The following is a 22858-nucleotide window of genomic DNA, read 5'->3' as shown; positions in this document are numbered from 1 at the left end:
TTAGCATTCCTAAGAAACAGGTTTTGATGGAGGGACAACAGCAGCAGTCAGTCATAGATCTGGAGTCAAAATCGATACAGCTGTGTGTTCGCACTGTGCGTCATTTAACATTGTGTGTGCTCTTCATCCTGGAAACACATTATCTGGTGATAACTGGAATACTGTTTACTTCTTGAACATAGATATATCTGAAGCCCCCCACCCACCCTTCCTCAGCATCAGATACTATCCTCTTTTTTATTTATTGAAAACAAAAGCCTCATGTGTGGTTGTACTGTTTAGTATGGCCTTTGAAAACCACTATTGACAAATATCCCTTGAAATTGACAAAAGAAATAGACTGAGTAGTAGAAAACTTACTGTCCTTGTTTGATCACTAGTATGTGAACAATGCCTAATGTCTTGTGTAACAAATAAAATGAATTAAACTATGAATGAAATGACAGAAAAATAAAAAGCACATGGCAAACCTGGAAAAGGCTGATTTGTGTTGCTTATTAAAGATGCAATGCTGACACGGGAAGTTTATCTATACACAAATACATACATTAATGTTTTATATACACTTGTACTAAAAATACAACTTATTGAATTACACTATGATTACAAGTAATTCTGAAAGATAGCTTTTGACTATCAAAAATTCAATCATAAAATATAAGAATAATCTGATAAACAACTTGTAAACAGGGTTGTTTTGCAAGACATTTTGGAGCATGCGCAAACTGCTGCAGCAACCATTGGATATTTTGTAGTTGCCATGCGACCAGGAGTACATTGCGTCTCTGTCATAGATACGAAGCTTGAATCTGGTTCAAATTCAGTGGTGGAGATGGAACAAGGGCACCATTCAATCCTTTGCTGTATTTACTTCTTTACAGGAAACTTTTCTTTGCAGTCTGTAATCTGTCCCACCCTTCCAGAATACCATTCAGGCAACTAACCCAGTTGGATCCCAGCTTTGGTTCATCCTTTTGTGATAACCTATCCACATTGCCTGCTGTGACTTGAGCTGTGCAGCAAACAGACAACATGGTGGAAATGACTCGGCTAGAATTACACATGATTCACCACGTAGCTCTCATACGAATGACCCAGTAGTCTCTCTATCTCTGTCTTGGGCACCACCCAGCAGCTGCTTCGGTGGCGTTTTTGCACCGAGTCCTTCAGCGTCTTGTCTTGCAGGGTAACTGGCATTTGCTCTGATCCCCACCTCAGGATCCCTCTGGCCAGAACTTGTTCCTTCTTAACTCGATGAAGACCTTCATCCACGTAGTCTTTCACCACTGTTATATTAATGTCAGCGCGTTGAAACTGGCCTGCAGATGGATAAAGGACAGAAATGATGAGAAGTAACAACTTAAACTCACTTCCTGTATTCATCTATAAATTTGAGGTATCCGATTATTATTTTTTGACACTTGATTGAGTAAATAAGCACGTTTGATTGCTCTATTTATCATTTACATTTAACACTAAGATCATAGACTGTACATAAAAGATGGAAAGTGTCTTCGAGTCTAAAAAGTAAGGCCTTCTGTAGTGTGCTACATTCTTTTGTTAAAAGTTTTAAAATCCATGTGTACAAGAGATTGTTTACATAATGCTTGTTTGGTATATTACAAAACAGTCATCATCACATCAAGTACTGGAGTTGGCTGACAAGTCAGTACAGTATGAATATGCAGCAGCCCCCATTTACACTGTCAGGTCCACTACATTATTAATGATGCATCATACTTCAAAAAACTATGATGATGAAATGCTTTAAATGGTAAAATAGTCAAATAAAATAGTAAAAATGGTCAACAACAGGCTTCAAAGTAATGGTAATAGTGGCTACATAATCTTTTATATAGAGTCTATGATTAAGCAAAGAGACATACTAACCCCAAATCCCATTAGCTCCTTAGACTACCTTAACCTGGATGACTGAGAACCTACGCTGACACTTACGGTTGCGATGGGATTTAAACATTTGTAACATTAGTTAGCTGATGTTTAGGTTGGCAATGGTAGAAATGAGAAAGGTTGTACATTAAACTGTTGACAGTGAGGTTTGCAGGTTTTTTTCTAGTAATCAGATCAGGAAGGAGATATTGATCCTGAATATTTTTGTTTATTTGCTATTTATTTTTTTATTACATTCAAGGGAACTATTGGCTGAGATGAAACATCTTCCAGAAAACTAAAGAAGTCCAGTTGTCTTCTTTTTTTAAGCTAGTAAGACTGAATACAACAACTCTCTTTCTATAACTGATATCACATCTAAAGAAATGAAAATTGAATGTCGTGGCCAGCTTTCTTTTAAACCACTGGGCACAGTAGCCAACAGTGTAGTATTTAAAATGGTTTTGTAAGTGGGAGCTTTTTATCTGCAATTAAGTATTTTAAGTGTTTTATGCCATATGTACCAAAACAAAACAACATATTCATTTTCAGTGGAAGCTTCAGTGTACGCACCCAGAAGGCCTTGGGTGGAGTCAGAAAGCCCTCGCCCATCTGTGATGTAAAAGCCCAGGTGAGCCAACTGCAGGTAGCTTGGATGTTTATAATGATGGAACAGGACCAGGAACTGCACGCCCTCTGCCAGCTCGATCCAGCAGCTCTGGTGGTTGTCCACAGTAACAGTCACGCCTTGCCTCGTCACTGATCCCTGCTGATTGATGGGAAGCGTATCCCGCCCTTCACCTTCCAAAACTACAGCGTCCAGCGTGAGTGTGATCATGATGTCACCAGAGTTGCCCGTGACCGCGGAGATTGTGAGCTGGTCAAAGTAGTTTCGCAAACGGTCTTCAACACCATCTTTGGAGGGAGCCCCCATTAGGTGGCCATCTACAATGATATCTTGAAGAGAAAGGAGACATATGTAGACGTTTAAACACCAAAATTACAGTGTCAGATTATAGATCTTATTGCTCTGCATACTTCTCTCTGGGTCTTCCAGCAGTCTGAGGACATCATTAGCCCTGCCATCTACTGTGAAACACAGGTTTTGGTGAAGCTTTGCTAGCTGGACCACAAAATGAGGATCTCCATCAACTGCAAAAGATAATATTTAGTATATACATTAACTACTGAAATTAGTTTAAGGGCCTACTAAAGAGAAAATAAATAAAATGTTGACTCAACCTGATGAGGAGAATCCCCTGATGGCTCCCATTTTGGGTTGAGGCTCTAAAAACACAAGACATTCAGCTAAAGGACAATCCTCCTCACTCCCAAGCACTGAAACCAATGACAGGACTGTATTGCAAGCAGCATCTTTACAGTTAATGACTTTATATGCAGCTTTTGCATTCTCAAATACTCACCAAAAGTGTCAGTAATATACCCTGAAAATAAGTCAGACATGTATTGTAAAGAAACATTTCAGGTCGTAAGTGAGAGTAGAGTATTGCTTCCAATATACATTGAAAACTTACAGTTATCTTGATCGTCATCGTAATCATATTCATAGGTTGCATCATAGTCTGAGAAATGGAAACAATGTATGAAAAGCAGGTTCACTTCACACTGCACTGCTCACCAAAGGAGCTGATTTTAGAAATAACAGAATATAATGATTTAATCATGATGCTTACCTTTCACCAGGTCAATATCTATTTAATAGAAAAGATATGCAAATTATTACTGATTTATATTCTGATATATATAGTTGTCATGGTGTATTTTAACAGCTAGATAATGTTACTGAATCTAAGAACTGTGTACAGTATTTTAAAATGCAAATTTATCATTTTAAAATATATATAACACAATTTTGAAAAGCATTTGATTAATTTCCTCTTATGTTGTTTTTATAGTTTTATAGTTTAATTTTGTTTTATTTACTGTTATATTGTTTATATTTCCATTTCCTGTGTTGTAAAGCACTTTGTGATTTTTTATCTGTGAAAAGCGCTATATAAATAAATTTTACTTACTTACTTACAATTATAAAATATGTTGTTTTTGCTTCAACACTGAAAATAAAGCATTTCTTTAATTCTTTAAAGCGAACATTTCCACCAGAGAATAATTTCCCCTCCAATGTTGTCAGATGCTTTAATTTCCAGAGACAATTTTATGAAGGGGAACTATTATGCTCAATTATCACTTTCTATTTTTTTTCATCCTATTTGTCCATCCCTCCTTCTTTGTCTTTGGATGAACTCGGTCAAAGTGAGGCATTTTCTTATTTTTCAAAATTTCCTGCTTTCGATAATACAGGAAAAATGTACAACAACACAACAACATCAGCTGAGTTCTTCAGTGACCTGCAGTAAGCTGAGCTTCCTTTGCCATACTGAACCAGGAAATTGGTCCTGATATGAAATAAAGATACCCAAAGAGTGATCAGGATGTCCGCATTTAGCATATCTGACCACTACAGTATGTTCACTATGTACAAGAGTTTCATTTTGGTTTTTTTATTAAACTTGTCCATAATCTCGAGTGTGTCCTAACTTTTTAGTCCTGCCCACTTGCAGTGAACCCTTCTGTTTTTGAGGTGCTGCCAGTCAAGTTTTTTTTTTTTTTTGCCTTTAATTAAAGCGTGTATTAACAGATTTCAGATGGCAGATAAATTAAAGAGCTATGTCAAGGTCCAGTATAAGATGAACAGGAATTATTCTAAACTTAGACTTATGTTAACCTACTCTAGAATCCAAGAATAAAAGTACAGGGCACTACAATAGGTCCCCTTTAAGTAAATTCTATTCTTGTATATGATATAACTATTACTACTAGCTCCAGTATAAACAGGTACAAATCTATACAAATATATACAAATAGCGCTTTGACTAACAAAGCGTTTGTTATAGAGAGGAAATCCAGTTTTACCTCGTCTTTGAATTTGAATGGAAGAAGAGACATCTAGTGGAGAGACAATAAACAGTTCAATAAATGATAAACAAACAGTCTACTCCTCATCATCCACCTTATAACTCCCAGGTTGCAAAAAAAGCTTTGACTGTGAATTAAGCTCAGCACACAACAGATGAGACGAGGTGTAACCTACCCAGAAGCTGTGCTGCCTCCCACAGTTGTTCCCCATCTGTTACGCCAGGCATGGGAGCAAAGGTAGCTGACACTAGGGTGGCAATCCTCAGGTCTGTGTCAACATTTGATTTTGTGTTGTTGTTTTCCACTGCTGGAGCTGGAGCTGGAGTGGGAGAGGTTAGTGTAGATGACAAGTGAGTGAGGGAAGGAGTGCTTTCGGACAGGTGAGCATATGGAGCAGACGATGTGCTGTTCTCTGCTCTTAGAGTCACTTTGACAGGAGGGAGAGCTGTCCGTGCTGTACTGGGTAGGGGGGCAGGGTTAGTTCTGACTGAACTTAGTGGTGGTGAGAGACTGGTGGTGAATGTCAGCATAGGGGTGGTTGTGGGAGTATTTGGTTTCTTGGCATTGGGCAGGGGAGTGGAGACCTTTCCAGGTGCAGGAGGTGGTGCTGTTTTTAAAATCTTTAGCAGAGAAGTGGGTATCTTTCCAGCTGGAGGAGGAGGAGACGTTTTCAGGCCATTATGGGAAGGAGTGAGCTTTTTAGCAGAGAATGGTGCAGGGGCTGTTTTCATAGAGCTCGGACTTGAGGTTGTAGCTGCTTTTTTGGATGATGTAACCACTGATGTTTTGGGGGGTTTTAGGGTATTTGGAGGTGACTTAGGCAGGCCTGGATTTAACTTCTTATGCTTAAGGTTAGGTGGTGAGCCGGACTTCTTTGCTACACCAGCAGCTGACATTTTGGTTGTAGCTGTAGTTGTTGCTGTTGTGGTTATAGTGGCAGCTGTGGTGGGTTCTGGAGTGGTTGGACTTTGAGTTGCTTCATCTTCATCTGGCTTAACTACAACTAAAGAAGTGACTGGTGTAACAAAGTTATATTTAAGGGAGAGGTTGGTTGCTTTATCTGTTAGCAACTTTTGAGTTGCAGGATCAGTAGAATTCAGTTTAGCCAGTAGAAGCTCTTTGATAGTGAAATATGCCCAGAGGCGATGAACAAAGCTGGATATCCCTTCTAAATCTCCCGAACACTCAAGTGAATCTGTTGTCCCATTTTCTTGGGAAATAAACACGTCGTTCTCCAGCTTCATTTGCTGCTTTGAATCTATAGCTGAGACTAGCACCTTTAAATCTTTGACCCCGGTCTTAACTCTCCCAGTCACAACCAACTCAGATCCTTGGAAGTAGTTTGGAAAAAGGGAGCGGGTGACATCAAATGCTTGATCATCCAGATAAGACAGCTGTATGTCTGATAACAAAGGGCTAGCTACTTCATCATAGAAGTCCTTAAGCTGCAAGGCTGCATCTGCATCTTCATACACCATCCGGGCTACACCTCGGTTTTCCAGAGCCAGGCGTTTGAGAAGCAGGAAGTCTGCATCATCTCCAAAGGCAAGGCCAAACAGAGAGGCCGAGCCCAAAGCCTTCTTGGCATTACTGAGGATAGTCTCACTGGATGTGACTCCAATGGTTGCTTCCCCATCAGTGAGGAAAATCACCAGAGGAACACGATGAGATGAGGTGCGTCTGGAAGGGCCAGAGGATGGAGGATTGACAAGCTGGGCAGCTGAGAGCAGAGCTGCATTAATATTGGTCCCTGACACAAAGGAGTGGAAAAAGGAGAGAATTAGTTGAAGGCACAAGTTTAACAATCAGCTGATGCAATGATTCAAATTGTGTACAGTGCAGCAGTTCAGTCAGTATCAGTTTTGGACTCACATCCTTCTGCTATAATCCTCTTCACAAACTCTTTGGCTTCCCATACATTCTGCCGAGTTGCCCGCACTGTTTTGCCTTTTTTCCAAGTGTGAACCTTGTCCGAGAAGGTGATGATGTTGAAGTGGTCTCCCTCTCTAAGGTCCCCAAGGATGGTGCTCATAGCTTGCTTTGTCTACTGACAGAAATTCTTGGAATTATTTACAGAAAACCGACGTTGCTGTCATATGTGAGCAAGTTTCTTCATCTTAAGACACTTAATACAGGTCTAGCTATCCAAATGAGCCTTTGTCCACTTTACCTGCTTTATCTTATTGCCTATCATTGAGCTACTGACATCAATGACAAATATAACATCCTTAGGAACCACAGGAAGTCCCCTAGGTGCAAAGTAATGCACAAAGTAGCCATCATACACCTGACAGTGAGTGAGAAAAGAGATTGTTAAAAGCAACCTTTGCTTCTATCGGTATTACATGTTTATAGTGTGACAAAGTCAGGAATGAAAGGTGCTGACCTGAACATCACCTATGAGGTCTTTTAGATCCACATCATACTGGATGATGAAATCAGCATTAAGACCATTGGAAGAAATGCTCTTCTGTTGATTTAGAGTCGGAGTGTAGCGGACCCGAGCACACTCGGGACTCTGTTCGACATGAGTAGAGGCAGGGGCATCGGCATTAGCTGTGGGAAACATGCCATGAGGTTGGACTCAAAACCAATAGAAGAGAATTTACAAAATTTCCATCAAAGTAAGTAGACTTATTTGCATTTTTCTCACCAACCATTTAAGAATATACCATCCCTGTGTGGTATGAAATTACAGCCAGCAAAAACAAGACATTATGTTAAGTCAAATAATGCACATGTAAATATTCTGATGGCTAACCGTTCAGATTTTACCTTGAGCTGGGGTGTTGGTGACCGCTTGGCTTGTCCTAAGAGGAAGGACCTTAAGAAAACTGATGCCTGTCCTCTCTCTTATGCAGACATCTAATGTGAGGTTCTGGACAAGTTGACCGGGCCTCAGACCCAGAGTGAGCTCATAGCGGCCGAGCCGACGCTGTAACAGCTCCTCGTACGTCAGGAAGAAGGACACCCTAGCCCCTGATGGCACACTCACTGCAACACGAAACTTCTCAATTTCCCTCTCTCTGCAAAACCACAAATGTAACATTTGCAAAGTTGTATTTCTGTAAATATAGTATGATACTGCAAACATGAAAAAACTACCCCCCCAAAACAAAACATAATATTCTGCAGTTATCAAAGGTGGTAAAAAGTTCCAATTTTCCCTAAGACTGACTTGGTAGCGACAAGTCCTGCTGTTTTTCCTTGCTTCTTAGCTGTGTCGTACATTTTCCTGGCAGCAGCCCTTTCCTTCACCTGAGCCACATACACCTTGCCGCTGGAAGTGCTGATGGGAAAAGGAAAGAAGAAATACCTCTCTGTGTGACACACACGGGGATGTTAAACATGATTTGTTTTACTTTACACATCGTATTTCCACAGAAATTACAAAGCTGCCACACAAACTTGTATACATATCGAGTTCATACAACATGAAAAGGAGGTGAAGGTTATAAACAGGAAGAGTGGAAAAGAGTAATTTTCGTGTAAAAATAACAATAATGGAGCGAGAGAGCTCACAAGCTGATGATCCTCCAGGGGAGTGCCACTGTGTGCTACACCCAGCTAAATCCCAACCAAAACCAGCGCTCAAAAATGAGATTAAATTCACACAGTGCACTTTCTAGGCATCGTGACCACTGCTGGCACGTGACAAGGTGCTAAATTAAGGTCAGGTCCACAGAACAAATATATCCAAAGGGAAAAAAACATCAAGAGCTAACTAAAATAAACCCGCAGCCTTGAAGCGGGTCTTGTTTGAAAAGCAGAGCAGAATGGCATGAGAGAGCAGAGTGGAAAATGAAGGTGCTTATATTTATATGTGTGGCTGGCTGAGAGGGTGAAGGAACGGCTGTACGTCAGTGATCTACACATAGAGTTCTTAGTGTTGGAAGCCGAAATGCCAAAGAACTAACGCAATACATATACCACAACTTTTTTCCTCTGGGTATTTAGTGACATACAGGCAGTCTTATGAGTTCTGAATGTCTGTGTGAAAACATTTATGAATGTACGCAAGTCTGTGTGTGACAAGGAGTGAGAGAGAAATGTCAAGAATTATGGGTGCAAGAAGCTGTACGAGCTCCAAACTCACACATACTTAAAAAATTCAAGTCTAAATCCTCCTGTGTACACACACACACACACACACACACACACACACACACACACACACACACACACGGACAGCTGATGTAAGTGTGTGTCTATGCAGCATATCTGAACTGGCAAGGTGCCTTAGTAAACTGTATGGGGGAGAAAGGGGAACTGGGCAAACTCCTATTAACTTTTGGACTTGGGTTTACAAAGCTTGGCATTCATGCACCCTCAGGTTCCTTCTCCTCCTGACCTGCTTCCGCTCCCAAATTCAACTCCGGGCTTGCTGTTTGGCCTGCAGTGTTGACTTATTTGTCTTGTTTATATTTAGCATTTTTAAAGGAGAGCGGTTTTGAAACCTCTCGGTCATAAAATTATGCATCTACTCCAGACCAGAATTCTAGTTTCCTAGAGCAAAAATGATCTACACGTACTAATTTCTACTAATTTGTCTCAAGTTTTACTTTATGATTCAGGCCACCAATGAAAACGATTACTTTTGTTCATTTCAATTTGCGTTATTTCTCAATTGTGAGATACTCTACATATTTATATTGATACTGCTTTTTTTCTATTATTTGTATCTTGTCTTCTCTCTATATAGCAGACAAAAAGCGTTTTTTTTCTTGTCCACTCTATAATGTGGGACTTAGTAGCTATGCATTATTATATTTTAATCAATATACAGTGAACACTACTGGAAGACAGTTATTCAAAAGAGTGAGACACAGATTGGGTGCTGTTTCAGGCTTTTAAAGTAAGAGCAAACAAGTAGAGAAGAAGAAAAGGAAACAGAAAGAACACAGGCACACTAACAAAGAAATGATACCATAGGTAGCAGACTTGATAATACTGGGCTGACTTACATGGTGAAGTTAGAGATGAAAGCAGAGGAGGGCAGGTCCACCTCAAAGGCAGCCTCCTTAGTTATTGGGAGCTGGTTCCACACTGAACTCTGGACTGTAGTAACAGCATAGCGGGACACCACTGAACACTTAACAAGGTAGTCTGTCACCTTCAGCTGGAGACATAAAAAATAAGTGAATAACTTAAAGGTTGGAGAAGAAAGCAGCAAACTGAAGGATTTACAGGAGATTCTCGTCACATAGGAGCAAAGCCCTGTTTTACTGTAAAAATACAAGACATCAATCAAATCAACTGACTGCAAAAATAGAAATAAAAATAAATAAATTACAGTTTACTGTAGATTTGCCACCTGTATGAATCTTTCCCAGTTGCCACATGCATATGAACTTACTGTCAATGTGGTATCCTTGTTTTTCTTTTTTTCTATATTACTGATTCTCCTGCATCAAGCCAGTGAAACAACACAAAGCAGTTCCCTGCAGGGTGTCTGTGCCCTCCTGTTGTTTACTTAGGGACTGCTGGCGCCTACTGAGACCAATCTGGTTAATGCTGGCCACATTAGTGCAGGACAAGGCGACAGGCAGGGGGCAGAGACAGCCACATCAGGCTTCCACCTCAGCGGTATTTAGGAAAGCTGTGGTTTGCCCAAGAATTACTGTATGTTACCAGGGAACTGCTACAGACTGAAGTAACCTGAAGGAAAAATCCCACAGTGGAGTTACTGAAGATATCCTGAGAGGCAGTGGTGGTTGTTTCCCCTGACTGTGAAGCTTGTTGTTCAGTTCAGGTTGTGCAACCAACAGAACAGAATAAAATCTGCACAGCTGTTAGAGCCACAGAACAGCCATTACTTAGCACTATTACAAAAAATGCACAGACTTACCACTGGTTTTGTTGGTTTGCTTTGACGTTTTGCTCTCTGGAAAAGAAACAAGGCACCACATAAAAAAACAAAAAACAAACCACACTGGTATTTCAAGTGCATTTAGGAAATGGCACATTTTGTAAGTGTAACAAGAGATTCTTGGTTCAATAACTTGTCCAAAATGTCCCATTTTTGAATCAATCTGTACAATCTTCCTGTGTGAGGGTTGGGTCAAGATTGAGTGTCATAACAGTTTGAATCAAAGTCATTCATGAATGGAGGGGAAGTGGAACTGGAAATAAATGCTTTCACTGTATGCAGGCCCGGGCCAGGGTTGCACGGTTCGGTGTCCAATGTTAATTCAATACACTAGTCATTGCTGTGTCAATACATTACCAAATATCCTGTGTATTGGTGCGAAGTTAGCATAAACAAATAGTAAGTGTGGAAACCCCCTAAAGAGAAAGTTACGCAACATTAATTATACGGGTTACAGAAAAATAGGACTATATAATAAGTTCTTTTTTGGTAATCTTATTATATAGTTCTCCATTGTGCAAACTTTCACTTTAGGAAATATAGCTTTAATAAATTTTAAATATTTCGCAAAGGGTTGACTGAGATTTACTGGATTTAGATGCATGTTTGTGCGTTTAAAATGCATTAAACATAAAGCTCTGCGTCATTAATATTGTCCTAATGCAATAGGGATGATATTTCAGAAAGCAGCATTAACTGTGTAATAAAAAACCAAAATCTTACCTGTAAATTAATATTCGTGCTAACTTTTGCGTCATAATCCTCTGATAATCCCTCTCGCATGTACAAAGTGAAGAAGACTAGAACACAGGGAACCTTTAAAAACATTTTGCCCTTAATCATTTGGACTTGGTGCTGAAAAATAAGGAAATCGTCCAGTGGTCTCACGCTGACTGAAGCAAGCAGAGCACACGCCTAATTTTTACACTTTTTGCAGTGGGCAGTCCACCCCCTCTCTCGCGTCACCTAAACTGCGGCTTTGATATTGACATAAAAATACATTCAGAAAGGAGCCAAACATCCGTGAGGTGTTGTGGAAGAAAAAATGCCAAAGAGAGTGAAGTTCATTTAGAAACCTGCACGACTTTTCACGGAAAAGGAGGAGGCCGCTTCCAGCATGCATTCATATATACTGGAAACTTTGGGGACTTAACGAGAACTTCAGGAAAACACCAAAACAGTCTCCCCTCCCCAGCTTCTCCGTAACAGCGCTCCTTAAAATAATCACAGTCGTATTTTTTTTCTAATTACTGCCAAATGTTTTCGTTTCACTCGAGCGACATTTCTCAAAGACCCATTATTTAAAAGAAAAAGGAAAAAAAAGGAAACAGTAACATTGGTCATTAGGTATGTGGGAAGAATTTAGACTTTAATTGTTGCACGTGGCAATTAGAAGAATAAAACAAAGACTCCTGAATTTTAATGCGAATTTATTTTCTCACATATTGGAGATAATTATTCTTATATATTTTCTATGTACAACTTTTATTTATTCGAACTCACCATGCTATTTAATTTCATTACAGTAGTTACAGTCATCCAAGTATAAAGTAAATGTTTTGTTTGGGTGCTGTCCATGGTGCTGATTCCTAATTACATAACTTGATGATCAACAACACATTTTGTTATCTGTACCACAGTTAAATGTACATGAAGACAAGGTTAAGAGTGATAATGAAAACCCATCTACATCTACAATTTTATTCTTGCCTTCAGCTCAAGACAAAGTGCATTATTACTGTCTATAAATCATTTGTAAACACTGTGTGCTTTCAGAAAAGAAAACCACATTAAGTCTGATGAGACAGAAATATTCCACAGACATCCTGAAAACAGAGCCAGCTGTAGGTTATTCCCTTTTCACTCACTCCTTGTGCTTCGGTGTTGATGCAGTCCCGTGTCTAGAATCACCTCTTCAGCTTCAAAGACCTCCTGTCTTCTATTTTCCCACATTCAGCTGTGACTGGAGTGCATCTCTAAAACTTAGTGAAGCTTATCAGTAGTAACAAATCCAGTTTCACATAACTCAGTTTTCCAGCAAACAGTGTTTATATGTGGTCAGGAACAGTCTGCAGAGCTTCCTCTGGGTTTCTGGTGATGTTGACATTCTGCAAAAATAAAAGCAACAAAAGAATCTTTCAAGACTAAAGTGGAAGTTACTGAAAAACAGAACGATGAATCAGATCTAACTTTAGTACGAGTAGTATGTAATATTACCATTTATGAATCCAACTTTACAATGTCAATAAGTTCAATGTAAGTGAAAAAGGGATAATTAAGCAAAGGCATCGTTTCTTCACAACTGCACACATATTTATTTAATCAGCACATACAAATGATACAACTTTACTGCCTACAGATGAATTATTGGCAAAGCTAAGTATTACAACAAATGTGCAGTTATGTAAACTCACCAGTGGCCTCTCTCTGTGTGTGTTGACAGCTTCAATATTGAGGAAAAATGACTCAACCTTACACCCTACAAATGAAGATGTAAGAAAAAGATTTACATAGAGTGAATGTGCGATACACTAAAGATGGGATATCATATATAATTAAGTTCTTACCACCTACCGTAGGCTATCGGTGTGAGTTTGAGCACAGTGTGAAGAGGGCATCTTAGATAAGGCAGCTCATCTTCAGAGACACAAATGTAAATATTAGAAGAAGTGTTTGTGGAATTAAAACAATATCACAAACTGTTGTATATTGTATCACATGTTTGTGCACAGTTTGGGACGTTTTTTTGTTCTACCTGCAGGTTTGTCAAGGAAATAGGCTAACAGGCAGCGCATCACAGCTTGGTGGCAAATGACCAAAACATTTTCCTGCCTCTCCAGCTCCATGATGACTGGCTCTAGACGATGGACTAGATCTTCATAGGACTGGACAAGAGACATAATTTCAAACATTTTTCCACAAGACCCAGACCCTAACCCAGGCTCATTTTATTCTGATTCTCTTAAGGTACATTTTTGGTAAAATGGTAAATGGTCTGTATTTGTACAGCGCTTTACTCAGTCTCTAAGGACCCCAAAGCGCTTTATACTACATTCACCCATTCACACACTGGCAATGGCAAGCTACATTGCAACCACAGCCGCCCTGGGCGCACTGACAGAGGTGAGGCTGCCGGACACTGGCATCACCGGGCCCTCTGACCATCACCAGTAGGCAAACATGGGGTTAGTATCTTGCCCAAGGATATTTGGAATGCAGCCCGGAGGCAGCCTGGGATCGAACCACCGACCTTTAGTGGCTGACCTGCTCTGCCACCTGAGCTACAGCCACCCCATTTTTCTGGAAATGGTAGGGACAACAAATTGTAGAGCTAAAAAAGAGGGGACCCAAATGAAGGAAACAGGAAGCAGGTAGACTAAGCCAAAGGCTAGCATCAATGCTGATCTGATTTAGAACAAAAAAGCAAGAGCAGGAAGAAAATCTGCTTAAAGACACTTAGTCTTTATTATTTTTAAATTTTTAAAGACTAAGTGACCTCCGACAGTGTTTGCAACATTTTGAAAGCTTGGATCACACAACTCCTCAATTTGTTTCCTCTCTAAAGTTTTGTCAAAGCCACTCTAAAGCTTTATTTTTGAAAGACAAATATCAAAATAATTTAAATCTTTTTTAGCTCTACATTCCAAACTAAATACTCTCCCTGAATGATCAAGTCAGTGTGCAAACTGCTTCTGGTAAGCTGCTCACTGGCCAACAGAGGAAATTATTTGTACTAGAAAGATTCCAGGTGTCAGCAGTGTGTTTATTAAAATCACAGTTATGCTTCCTTGGTTGCATAAAATATATTTCTAAAACTCATTCAGAGCAGGGCTTACCTCACCCTTTGGGTACCGATAGCGATATTTGTCCTGGTCTCTTAGTGCAAATTCTTCTGGGAAATTCTCCTGAATTTCCTCATAAGTTAGTTCCTCACATACACCCTTAGTGAGAAAAATATAACACGGAAATCTTTTTTGCAAGTGTACCGTAGCATAAAAGCACAAAACCTCTAAGGTATTGAAATTTCAGTCTCTTGGAGATTTTAATCGCAGATTAAGATTAAAACAAAAATTATAACATCCACGCTAGCGACTTAGAAAAAGTGGTGATGTGAGCAAAAAGCAAAGTGTATAACTGTGCAATGGCAACATTTCCTTACTAGCACCAAGTACACAGTGAAGCTCATAGTGATGCCAGTAACCAAGATTGCAATTTATGTTTTGGACTGAAGATGGTGCTAGAGGATAAACAATGTTGCAGGTCATCTGTCAAGACACTTGATCAAATATTCATATACGTTACACTCAAAATTGCCTCTTCTGCAAACTTAAAACATTTGTGGATAATTTTATAATGTTTTTAATATACTTTGGTATATTACAGACTGAACCAAAGGGAAAAACATACTAACTGACTATGTAATCATATCAACTTGTCAAGCATTAGAAAAACAAAATAAATCATTTATTGGAATAATTGAATTAGTGTTGCTGAGGTATTATTGTTTTATAACTCACCGCATCTATCTCATTAAGAGCCTTCCACTGTTCATACTGGACTCCCAGGGCCTCTGCAGTCTGGACAGTCCTCTTCATGTGACTCGTCCACACCTTGAGGTCTATGATTTTCTGTCCTTTGATGAAGGTCGCCAGGGCACTAGCATACTAAGAGAAAGAGTATGATTTTAAGAAGCTAGTTGACCTTTTAGGAAATAGACTGGCATTTATACCACATTTTTGCAATTTTACTCACCAAATGAAATGCATAAGATTACAAACTACAGGTAACTAATTTTGCTTTTTCAGAAAATGTCAGTTCTTTATATGTTTTTATTTGTCAGCCAAATTACCTTTTGTCCTCTAGGGGATAAGCCCGTGTCTCCACCAATCCGACCTAACAGGTTGAGTTCGCTCTCTCCATGGCGGCTCAGGTAGATGGATCTTGGTGTGACGTGTATGTTCATGAGGTAGTACACTATTCTGCTCTGAATGTGGTCCTGGACCCGGTTCACAAGGTATCTACTGCCCACATCGAAGATCTTTATGTAGGAGAGTTTCCTGATCAAATTTATGGCAGTGAAGATAAAAAAAAAAAAGTTATGGAAGTATTTTTTATGCATTCTTATCATCACTGGAAGAAAGGTGTCATAGGTCGCACCTGTCTTTCTCATCATCTATAGGCATGTAGCTTGCCCTGTAACAGTCGATGCGCTGGGTGAAATCTTCCATGGCTTCATCTATGTCACGGTCTGCATAATCAGGGCTGCCGAATTTTACTTGCTGAAATGAAAAGAAGATTCAGGTTTAGATTAAAACATTTTTTAATTGCACAACAGCTTCTGTACATACTGAAGTCTACACACAAAAAGGTTATAGCATAGATGTGCTTCTCACCCTGATATTCTCTGCAATGATTTCTGGGTCATCACAGATGGATTCAACGAAGAACACCTGCATTCAAGAAGTCAGTTGAAAAAAGTATTTTTACATCATGAGTAAATACAGTATAGTTAGTGGTTAGCTTAAAGGAACCACATGGTAAGCATTGATATAACTCTGTACAAAAATCACAGGTAATGACATTATTAAGTAGAAGGTCAATATGATTCTTTGGACTTGACAGTAAATACAACGCTACAATATCCAGATGCTCAGCTCCCAGAAACACAAAGTAACAGCTAGCCTGGCTTTTCTTTGAGGCATACACAAAAATATATATCCAAATAAATATTTAGGTTACTCTTAGCTTTTAAACTAAAGCAATATAGGATGTTTTTAGTTGTGCAGGATTGCCTCCATTGCTAGACTCAACCACTGCCACAGCTGAAAACAATTTACCTCACATTGACTATGGCTGTATATGCACTAATCACCTAAACAGGTAAAACAGTATTAAGCCATAAAACCGGTCTCTTTAATGTTTCTCTTTTTTTATTTCTTATTTTTTACTTTTTTTTTTATGTGAAGAAAAATAATTATAGGATAAAAATAGGTGGACTTTTGGGCTTGTAATACACGGGTAAAAATCCTGTATTGACCTTTAGCTTACCTAAGTTAACTGGTTGTGATGCATGTCTTTGATTCATGAATATATAGTGACAGAAAATTGATGTCATTTTATTTATTCTACTCTAAACAAGACCCCCCCCACAAATAATTGCTTTAAATAGCCGTTTAACACTTACCTTGTAGCCCATTTCCATTGCAAAACTAACAATGATTGCCCTCCTTTCTCTTGTGGTGTTTGTAGCATCAAATACCTGCATGAGACAGGACACAGGTGTTATCATTTGGTAACAGTGACACGATTAGATAGATAGAGATAGATAGGGAAAGTTTTTTCAAAATTAGAAGGACAGTTTTAGTTGTCCTCTTACTCACGGCTACTTGCCCCAGTTCCTTTGTGAAGTACAAAGCAACATCTTTGAGTGCAGCTGCTGCACAGGCCCTGGGAGAGAAGTGACACTCGTATATGCAAAGAGACAAAAACTGCAAAAATATGAATGATTGATGAGTGTCATGTGAAAATGAAGATAAATCAAATCTGTCACACCATGATTTTACAAAATTCTCTTCAGTTATTTACATACTGTTACAAATGCCAATATTAAAAATGGCCAGTCTGTTGTTTTAAATGAGTAAACAGGTGCACCTTTGAGTAGTTTATCTTTAGCGTACTTACTTGCGAATCTTCATGGCTTCCTCATTATCAGGTTTGAAGAATTCAAAGTTTTTATAGATCTTGACGGCCTCCCTGCGGTACTGGCCCACGTTAAACACTGATGGAGTCGATAAACAGAGAAAAATTAACTGTTTCTTTCTGACACTTATATGATTAGGACTCAAGAATTCATTTGGAAAACTGACTTTTTGTCGGAACCCCGATCCAGTTCAGGTAACGAGTGAGCTTCTTGGAAATGTATGTCTTCCCTCTGGCTGGCAATCCAACCATCACAATCATTGTGGGAGAGTTACAGAACTGAGGCACAGAGGCTGAGAACAAAGTAAACACACAAAAAACACAATGAATTCTTTCAGGTACACTTGGGACTTGTGAGCTGACTGGGTTATTCAGCATTAGAGCATCTGTTTTGTGTTCAGTGGGTCACATGCAATCTAGAACATGTTTTGTCTCTGGCTGCTGAGGTCGTTTTCATTAACAGAGAGAATAAGAGCTTCACAGTGCTGCTCAAATGTCAAGTTTACGGTTGGTGTAGTAAGTTGCATGGGTTTTGTCTGTGCACAAAACAACTGCCCAACTGACCAAAAAAAATAAAACGGACACAAAAGCAGAACAGAAATTAAATAAAACTCTTTAGGTAGTCACATCTTAGAAGCAACCAGAGAAGCACACTGCACCATACGGCTGACAGGACATAATGCCTTTAATCTCCAAGTATGTTAAAATGTCCCTGCATGTTGTTAAAGCTCAGCTCAGCTACTGCAAGAATTTCCAAATGTAACAATATTAATCTCCCTGGAAAAACCTAAATTGGTTTAGACTTTGTCACCTATTATTTATGAAGGAGCAGCAAGCAAAGGAAAACTTCATTAGGTGCCTTTATAAATGCATCTTACCTTACCAAGGAATGGTCCAGTAGTCTCAATACTACTGTGTCTCAAAGTTCAGTAATTTATAACGTAGACTGCTTTGTTGCTTGCCGGCTAGCTGTACCCCAACAGGTACCCGGATGGCCTGTGTATATGTCCATATGAGGACATGGAAAGAGTTAGCCTCCAGACTGTTCGATTATGAATGGAGTATGCAGCGTCAGCAAAATGCTCAAAGGACCATGCCAGACACTCAACTGAGAGCCAACTCAGACCTGGTTTGGTCTAGGCTGGCTGTAATCCCATCGCTGTGTCTATGTCTATGTCGCTCTCACACTGCTGTCTTTCTACGCGTCTCCCTTGAAAGGCCTGAGCTCAGTTCAAAATTAACAGGAGAGAAAGGTTAGAGTGTAAAACAGACTTGTGACTGCTGGACATCTTGATGCTGATGAAAGCTTTTGCTGGAGCAAGAAATAAGTTGAAGCAGAGACAGAACAAACATCAGGGAAGATAATGTACTGTAATCTCATACTCAAAGTGAGACAGGCTTTTAATAAACTTACACCCTCTCCTGCGGTTCAAGTTGCCTCCACTCCATGGCACCCAGATCTTGAGCAGAGGTGTCTGTGTAAGATTTTTATGCTCTGTGGATATATTAATTGCCAAAGCCATGAGGCCTGTGAAGCAGGTCGAGGAGTTAACGACTGAGACGCACAGTCCTGTGATCTGTGTGCATATTTGTGCCTCACTGAACACTAACTACTGCAGGTCAGGTGACAGTTGCTAAGGAGAAGTAAGCTACTTGGTAGGCAGGAGGGGGAGGAACTGAGGCCATGCTGCTTCTCTGCCTCTCCATCTGTTTCATGATTTAAAAGGCTTGAGAGAAGCTGCCAACAGAAGGACCCCTCATGAGCTGAGCACTGCTGGTGCTGCTGCACAAGCTGTACAGAAAGTGCAGTGCCAGTATTCTCCTTCCTTACCACTAGATGGCAGTTTAGACCATCTGTTTAGTCGCTCATAATCAAAACGGTCAAAATTTCAAATAATTAAATAATTCCATATAAGCCAACAACAACGATTAGACAGCACTAACCACCACTGCTCTGCCTAATTTAGGCCACATAGTTCATATCAACAGTCATCAAACAGTTATTTATATTATGGCTGAAGAAATCACGATAGTAGACAACATTAGACAGATCGGATTACCCCTATGAGCAAGTATTTGGTGATGGTGGAAAGGCGGGACTCTTCAATAGTAAAGGGCTTCAGACAGAAGTGGGAGGGGCATCCTACCTTTACGCTTTCAAAGTTGAGGGGGAAGAGAAGATACAAAGAAGAGCTTTGAAGGACTACAAACAACAAAGGCAACACAATGAAGCAAAAATAATGTTTTAAAAGAAGTCAGCCACTTCCTGTCAAAGCCCAATTAAAGGTTGTGTAAGAACAGAATGAGTGTTCCTGTATGTGGTTGGAACAATCACTTTCTTGAGCAACGAATCATTCAAGCATTTAAACAGCAGCTAACTCAAAGGATAAATCAGTGTTGTGTCCACCAATAACAGAAAACAAAGCAATTTTAAATATGTATCATAAGGTATTTTTTCTAGCAGCATGTCACAAAACATAATTTAGCCCAATTTGTTGAGTTGAATCTCTGAAAAATGGCAAATATAACATAGTTTGATAGGCATTAAATAACAATGTGATTCTCACAGAGTTATTAGCTGAAAACCTGGATTATATCAGCATGGTGTGCAGTACGTTCTCAAAGAATTTCAGGAAACCTGAAAAGTGGAGGACAAAAAGAAGTGGCAGGCCTAAAAAAGTATCTACAAGACATAAGCAGCATCTCAAAGCCAGGTCTTTAAGAAATAGGAAAGAAAGACCTGAAAGGCCTGAGATAGGACCTGAGAGGTGCATATGATCAATCAGATGTACGGTTCCCTAAAGCCTCATCAGAAACGTTCGAAGGAAGAGCGGCTGTCAAGAAGCAATTTCTAAACAAGGTAAACAGGGACATTATTGTTAGTATGTATGGAGGAGGTCAGGAGAGCAGTACAGCAGTGAGTGCTTACAACCTTCTGTAAAACACAGTGAAGGCTCTGTGATGATCGGGTCTGCATTTCAGCTAGACTCTTTGAATTATGAACCCAGAAAAGTTACATTACATTACATGTAAAACCATCTAGAAAGCATCTGATTGGCAAGGGGTTTGTTTTCTTTTTAGAAATAGCAATAATCCCAAACACACTGCCAATGTATTAAAAGGTTATCTGTATAGAAAAACACACAATCGAACACTGTCAGTCTTGGACTGGCCTCCTTGGGGCCTGGGCCTTATTAATATTGAGATTGCATTATGAGATCATCTTAAAAGACAACAAAACCAAAGATCTTTGAATGTCTTCAAGAAGTCTGGAGAACTATTCCTAAAATCTCCTTAAAGAATAACAAGAAAGCTGCCTAAGAGAGCTCAGGCTGTGTTGGTAAGAATAAATGTGATCACATCAGATATTTTCAAGATCATTCAAATTATGCAAAGTCTGTTTTTGCTTTTTATGCTGTACTTTCATGTTTGTTTGCACATAATTTAATAAATAAAAATAAACTAACGCACCGATTTCCCATTTTCCTAGCAAACATATAAAGAAATGTGGGGTGGCTCATTTTTGAATTGTTCCCTGTGGCTTTCAGTTTCTCTTCTCAGTGCTAACAGTAGCTCCTGATGTGTGACGTTTCTCCAAATCTCATTTCAAGTGTCGAGAAAACCTGCAAGTTTTGAGCAGAGCACTTGAGCAAAACTTTGACTATCTGCACCACAGTTAAGTCTTTGTTTGATAAAGACACAATTTTTGTAGTTTTCCCTTGATACACCAAAGTGGAGTAATTTAATACACGCTTGAGATACTCAGTCAGGTTTGGTTTGCAGTGTGCTTTGGATCATTATCCATTATTGCACTGTGATGGACTGTGCAATTAGTTTTGCCACATTTGGCTGAATCTGAACAGAGAGTATAGGCCTGTCCACCTCAGAATTCCTTCTACCTCTACTATCAGCACTCCCATCGACAATAAACATCAGTGACCCCAAGTTGTCTTTTGTGGTATTTCAAGCCTGTTGGTGTTGCTGAGCTGGTCAGTGCACCCTTTATAAGAATATATCAGCCATCCAGATTTTAAAACTCCTAAAGATTTTCCTATCACTTCTTTAGATTTACTTTTGTTTATCAGCCTTATTAGGTGTCATATTTGAAATTACAAGAAAAAGCTACAAAATACAAATCTGAAGCTTTAAATCAAGTTCAGATATTTTGTCAAATTCATCTGTCATGTAAAGTCAAAGGAACTGGTCTCACCTGCCTATGAAACCACTTGTCAATCAACTGCCAATCAATTTTGAGCCTCTGAAAAAAAGTCTACTTGACACAGTGTACTGTGAAAATCCTCCCTGCCATCATTAGCCACTCATGACATTTGCTTGTGACACTTGCACAAGTCCAAGTACTCAAACCTTAATGTCAACTACTCAAACTTCAGAGAACATCGTGACCCAGTTCTGGACCAGGTTTAAAGGGCAGCTAGCCTTGGGATAAGCTCAACAGAAGGAACATACTATTCTATTGGCTGTTTTTCTTGGTAGGAGAGGTACTTCCAAAAACAACGGCCATGCAGGATTGGAGTGCTTTATAATGTTTCTTTATATTTCGTCCAACTTAAAAGAAGTCATTTAACACGTGAGAAAATTACACCAAATAGTAAAAAAATTGAATATAATAATAATCTCTCCATGATCTCTGTGATAAGGCGCACTGATCACTTATTTGTTTGCTTGTTTTAGTTTCTGTTTTAGTTTCTTGTTTACCTGTTCAAGTGCATGAGCCTTTTATTATCTCATAACCTTACTTCACTTCTTTGTTGTTCATTCATGATCAATGTATTACCTATAAACAAGGCAACCAGTGATGGTATAGATCAAAAATAAAGCAAGCTGCACATGCAATTTCTCATTGTTTGTGGGCGATTTGTATTCTTATCTTCCTTTAAAGTGGAAGTTGATTCATTGATTCGTAGGAACACATTCAATTATTTACTCATATTTATGTTGCATTCAGTATGTCCATGTTGTTGAATCACATATTAATAGAGATTTTCTTGCAGTATTTTGTCTGGATATTGCTAAGACACATGCTCTCTTTAAAGGTAGTTAATCTGTGATCTCACCTGCGCTATCATGTCTTCGGAGCCTCGTATGTTCAAGCTGGGGAAGCTCCATTATGTGCAACACTCCAACAAAACAACCAACAGACCATCAGCACAATCAACAGACAGAATTATATGGTCAGTGGCAACAGGATTACTGCTCTTTTTAAAGAACCCGAACAGAGTGCCAAAGTATTTTCAGCTCACCCCCACTCCCACTCTTCAGAGTCCTCAACATGCTGACACATGATAGCAGCACACTGGGCTTGTCCTTTGCCGTTTGCCAGGGCCAGAGTTCACAACAAACATAATGAAAGGGGAAGCAGCACTCATAGGATGCATCATAATAAGTGCAAAGGTCTTTGAGATGGTAGTTGCTGTTTTGCAAATGAAGATATGGCAGCATTCA

The 22858-nt window shown here is 39.4% G+C and overlaps 2 protein-coding genes across 6 annotated transcripts; both read right to left on the bottom strand.

Moving 5' to 3' along the window:
* Positions 1-171: 171 nt before the first annotated feature.
* On the bottom strand, positions 172-11788 carry itih6 (inter-alpha-trypsin inhibitor heavy chain family member 6). 2 transcript variants are annotated; one of them, XM_026153462.2, is made up of 17 exons: positions 11420-11788; positions 10676-10711; positions 9792-9946; positions 8006-8116; positions 7603-7853; positions 7214-7383; positions 6998-7114; positions 6700-6871; positions 5003-6577; positions 4825-4857; positions 3585-3602; positions 3426-3473; positions 3315-3335; positions 3133-3228; positions 2929-3042; positions 2464-2847; positions 172-1319 (listed from the first exon to the last, which is right to left on the bottom strand). In XM_026153462.2, the coding sequence occupies exons 1-17, from the start codon at positions 11537-11539 to the stop codon at positions 1057-1059; spliced, it is 3684 nt and encodes a 1227-aa protein (XP_026009247.2). In that variant the 5' UTR covers positions 11540-11788; the 3' UTR covers positions 172-1056. The 2 variants fall into 2 exon arrangements, with proteins under 2 accessions (XP_026009247.2, XP_026009248.2); XM_026153463.2 differs by having other exon boundaries at positions 3133-3177.
* Positions 11789-12109: 321 nt separating this feature from the next.
* LOC113012978 (6-phosphofructo-2-kinase/fructose-2,6-bisphosphatase-like) lies at positions 12110-22633 on the bottom strand. Of its 4 annotated transcripts, none has more exons than XM_026153465.2 (14): positions 22471-22633; positions 17563-17688; positions 17378-17474; positions 17077-17143; positions 16881-16955; positions 16090-16146; positions 15854-15975; positions 15546-15753; positions 15214-15360; positions 14533-14637; positions 13452-13581; positions 13271-13333; positions 13111-13175; positions 12110-12804 (listed from the first exon to the last, which is right to left on the bottom strand). In XM_026153465.2, exons 1-14 carry the CDS (start codon positions 22520-22522, stop codon positions 12745-12747), a joined length of 1374 nt encoding a protein of 457 aa, XP_026009250.2. In that variant the 5' UTR covers positions 22523-22633; the 3' UTR covers positions 12110-12744. The 4 variants fall into 4 exon arrangements, with proteins under 4 accessions (XP_026009250.2, XP_026009249.2, XP_026009252.2 ...); XM_026153464.2 differs by lacking the exon at positions 22471-22633 and adding an exon at positions 18810-18995; XM_026153467.2 differs by lacking the exon at positions 22471-22633 and adding an exon at positions 18274-18414.
* Positions 22634-22858: the final 225 nt, after the last annotated feature.

Source organism: Astatotilapia calliptera, chromosome 20 (assembly GCF_964374335.1).
Source record: "Astatotilapia calliptera chromosome 20, fAstCal68.1, whole genome shotgun sequence".
Classification (NCBI taxonomy): domain Eukaryota; kingdom Metazoa; phylum Chordata; class Actinopteri; order Cichliformes; family Cichlidae; genus Astatotilapia; species Astatotilapia calliptera.
This window is presented reverse-complemented; position numbering and strand designations above follow the sequence as displayed.

Excerpts from the sequence above, each read along its gene's own strand:
- itih6 (XM_026153462.2), bottom strand. The coding sequence starts at position 11,539 with ATGATTAAGGGCAAAATGTTTTTAAAGGTTCCCTGTGTTCTAGTCTTC. Across the intron at positions 7,854-8,005 it reads GCAGGACTTGTCGCTACCAA|AGAGAGGGAAATTGAGAAGT; the intron begins GTCAGTCTTAGG and ends GTGGTTTTGCAG. Across the intron at positions 3,229-3,314 it reads GTATATTACTGACACTTTTG|TGCTTGGGAGTGAGGAGGAT; the intron begins GTGAGTATTTGA and ends CATTGGTTTCAG.
- LOC113012978 (XM_026153464.2), bottom strand. The coding sequence starts at position 18,918 with ATGGCTTTGGCAATTAATATATCCACAGAGCATAAAAATCTTACACAG. Across the intron at positions 16,956-17,076 it reads AGGAACTGGGGCAAGTAGCC|GTATTTGATGCTACAAACAC; the intron begins GTGAGTAAGAGG and ends TGTCTCATGCAG. Across the intron at positions 13,334-13,451 it reads TTTCCTTGACAAACCTGCAG|ATGAGCTGCCTTATCTAAGA; the intron begins GTAGAACAAAAA and ends GTGTCTCTGAAG.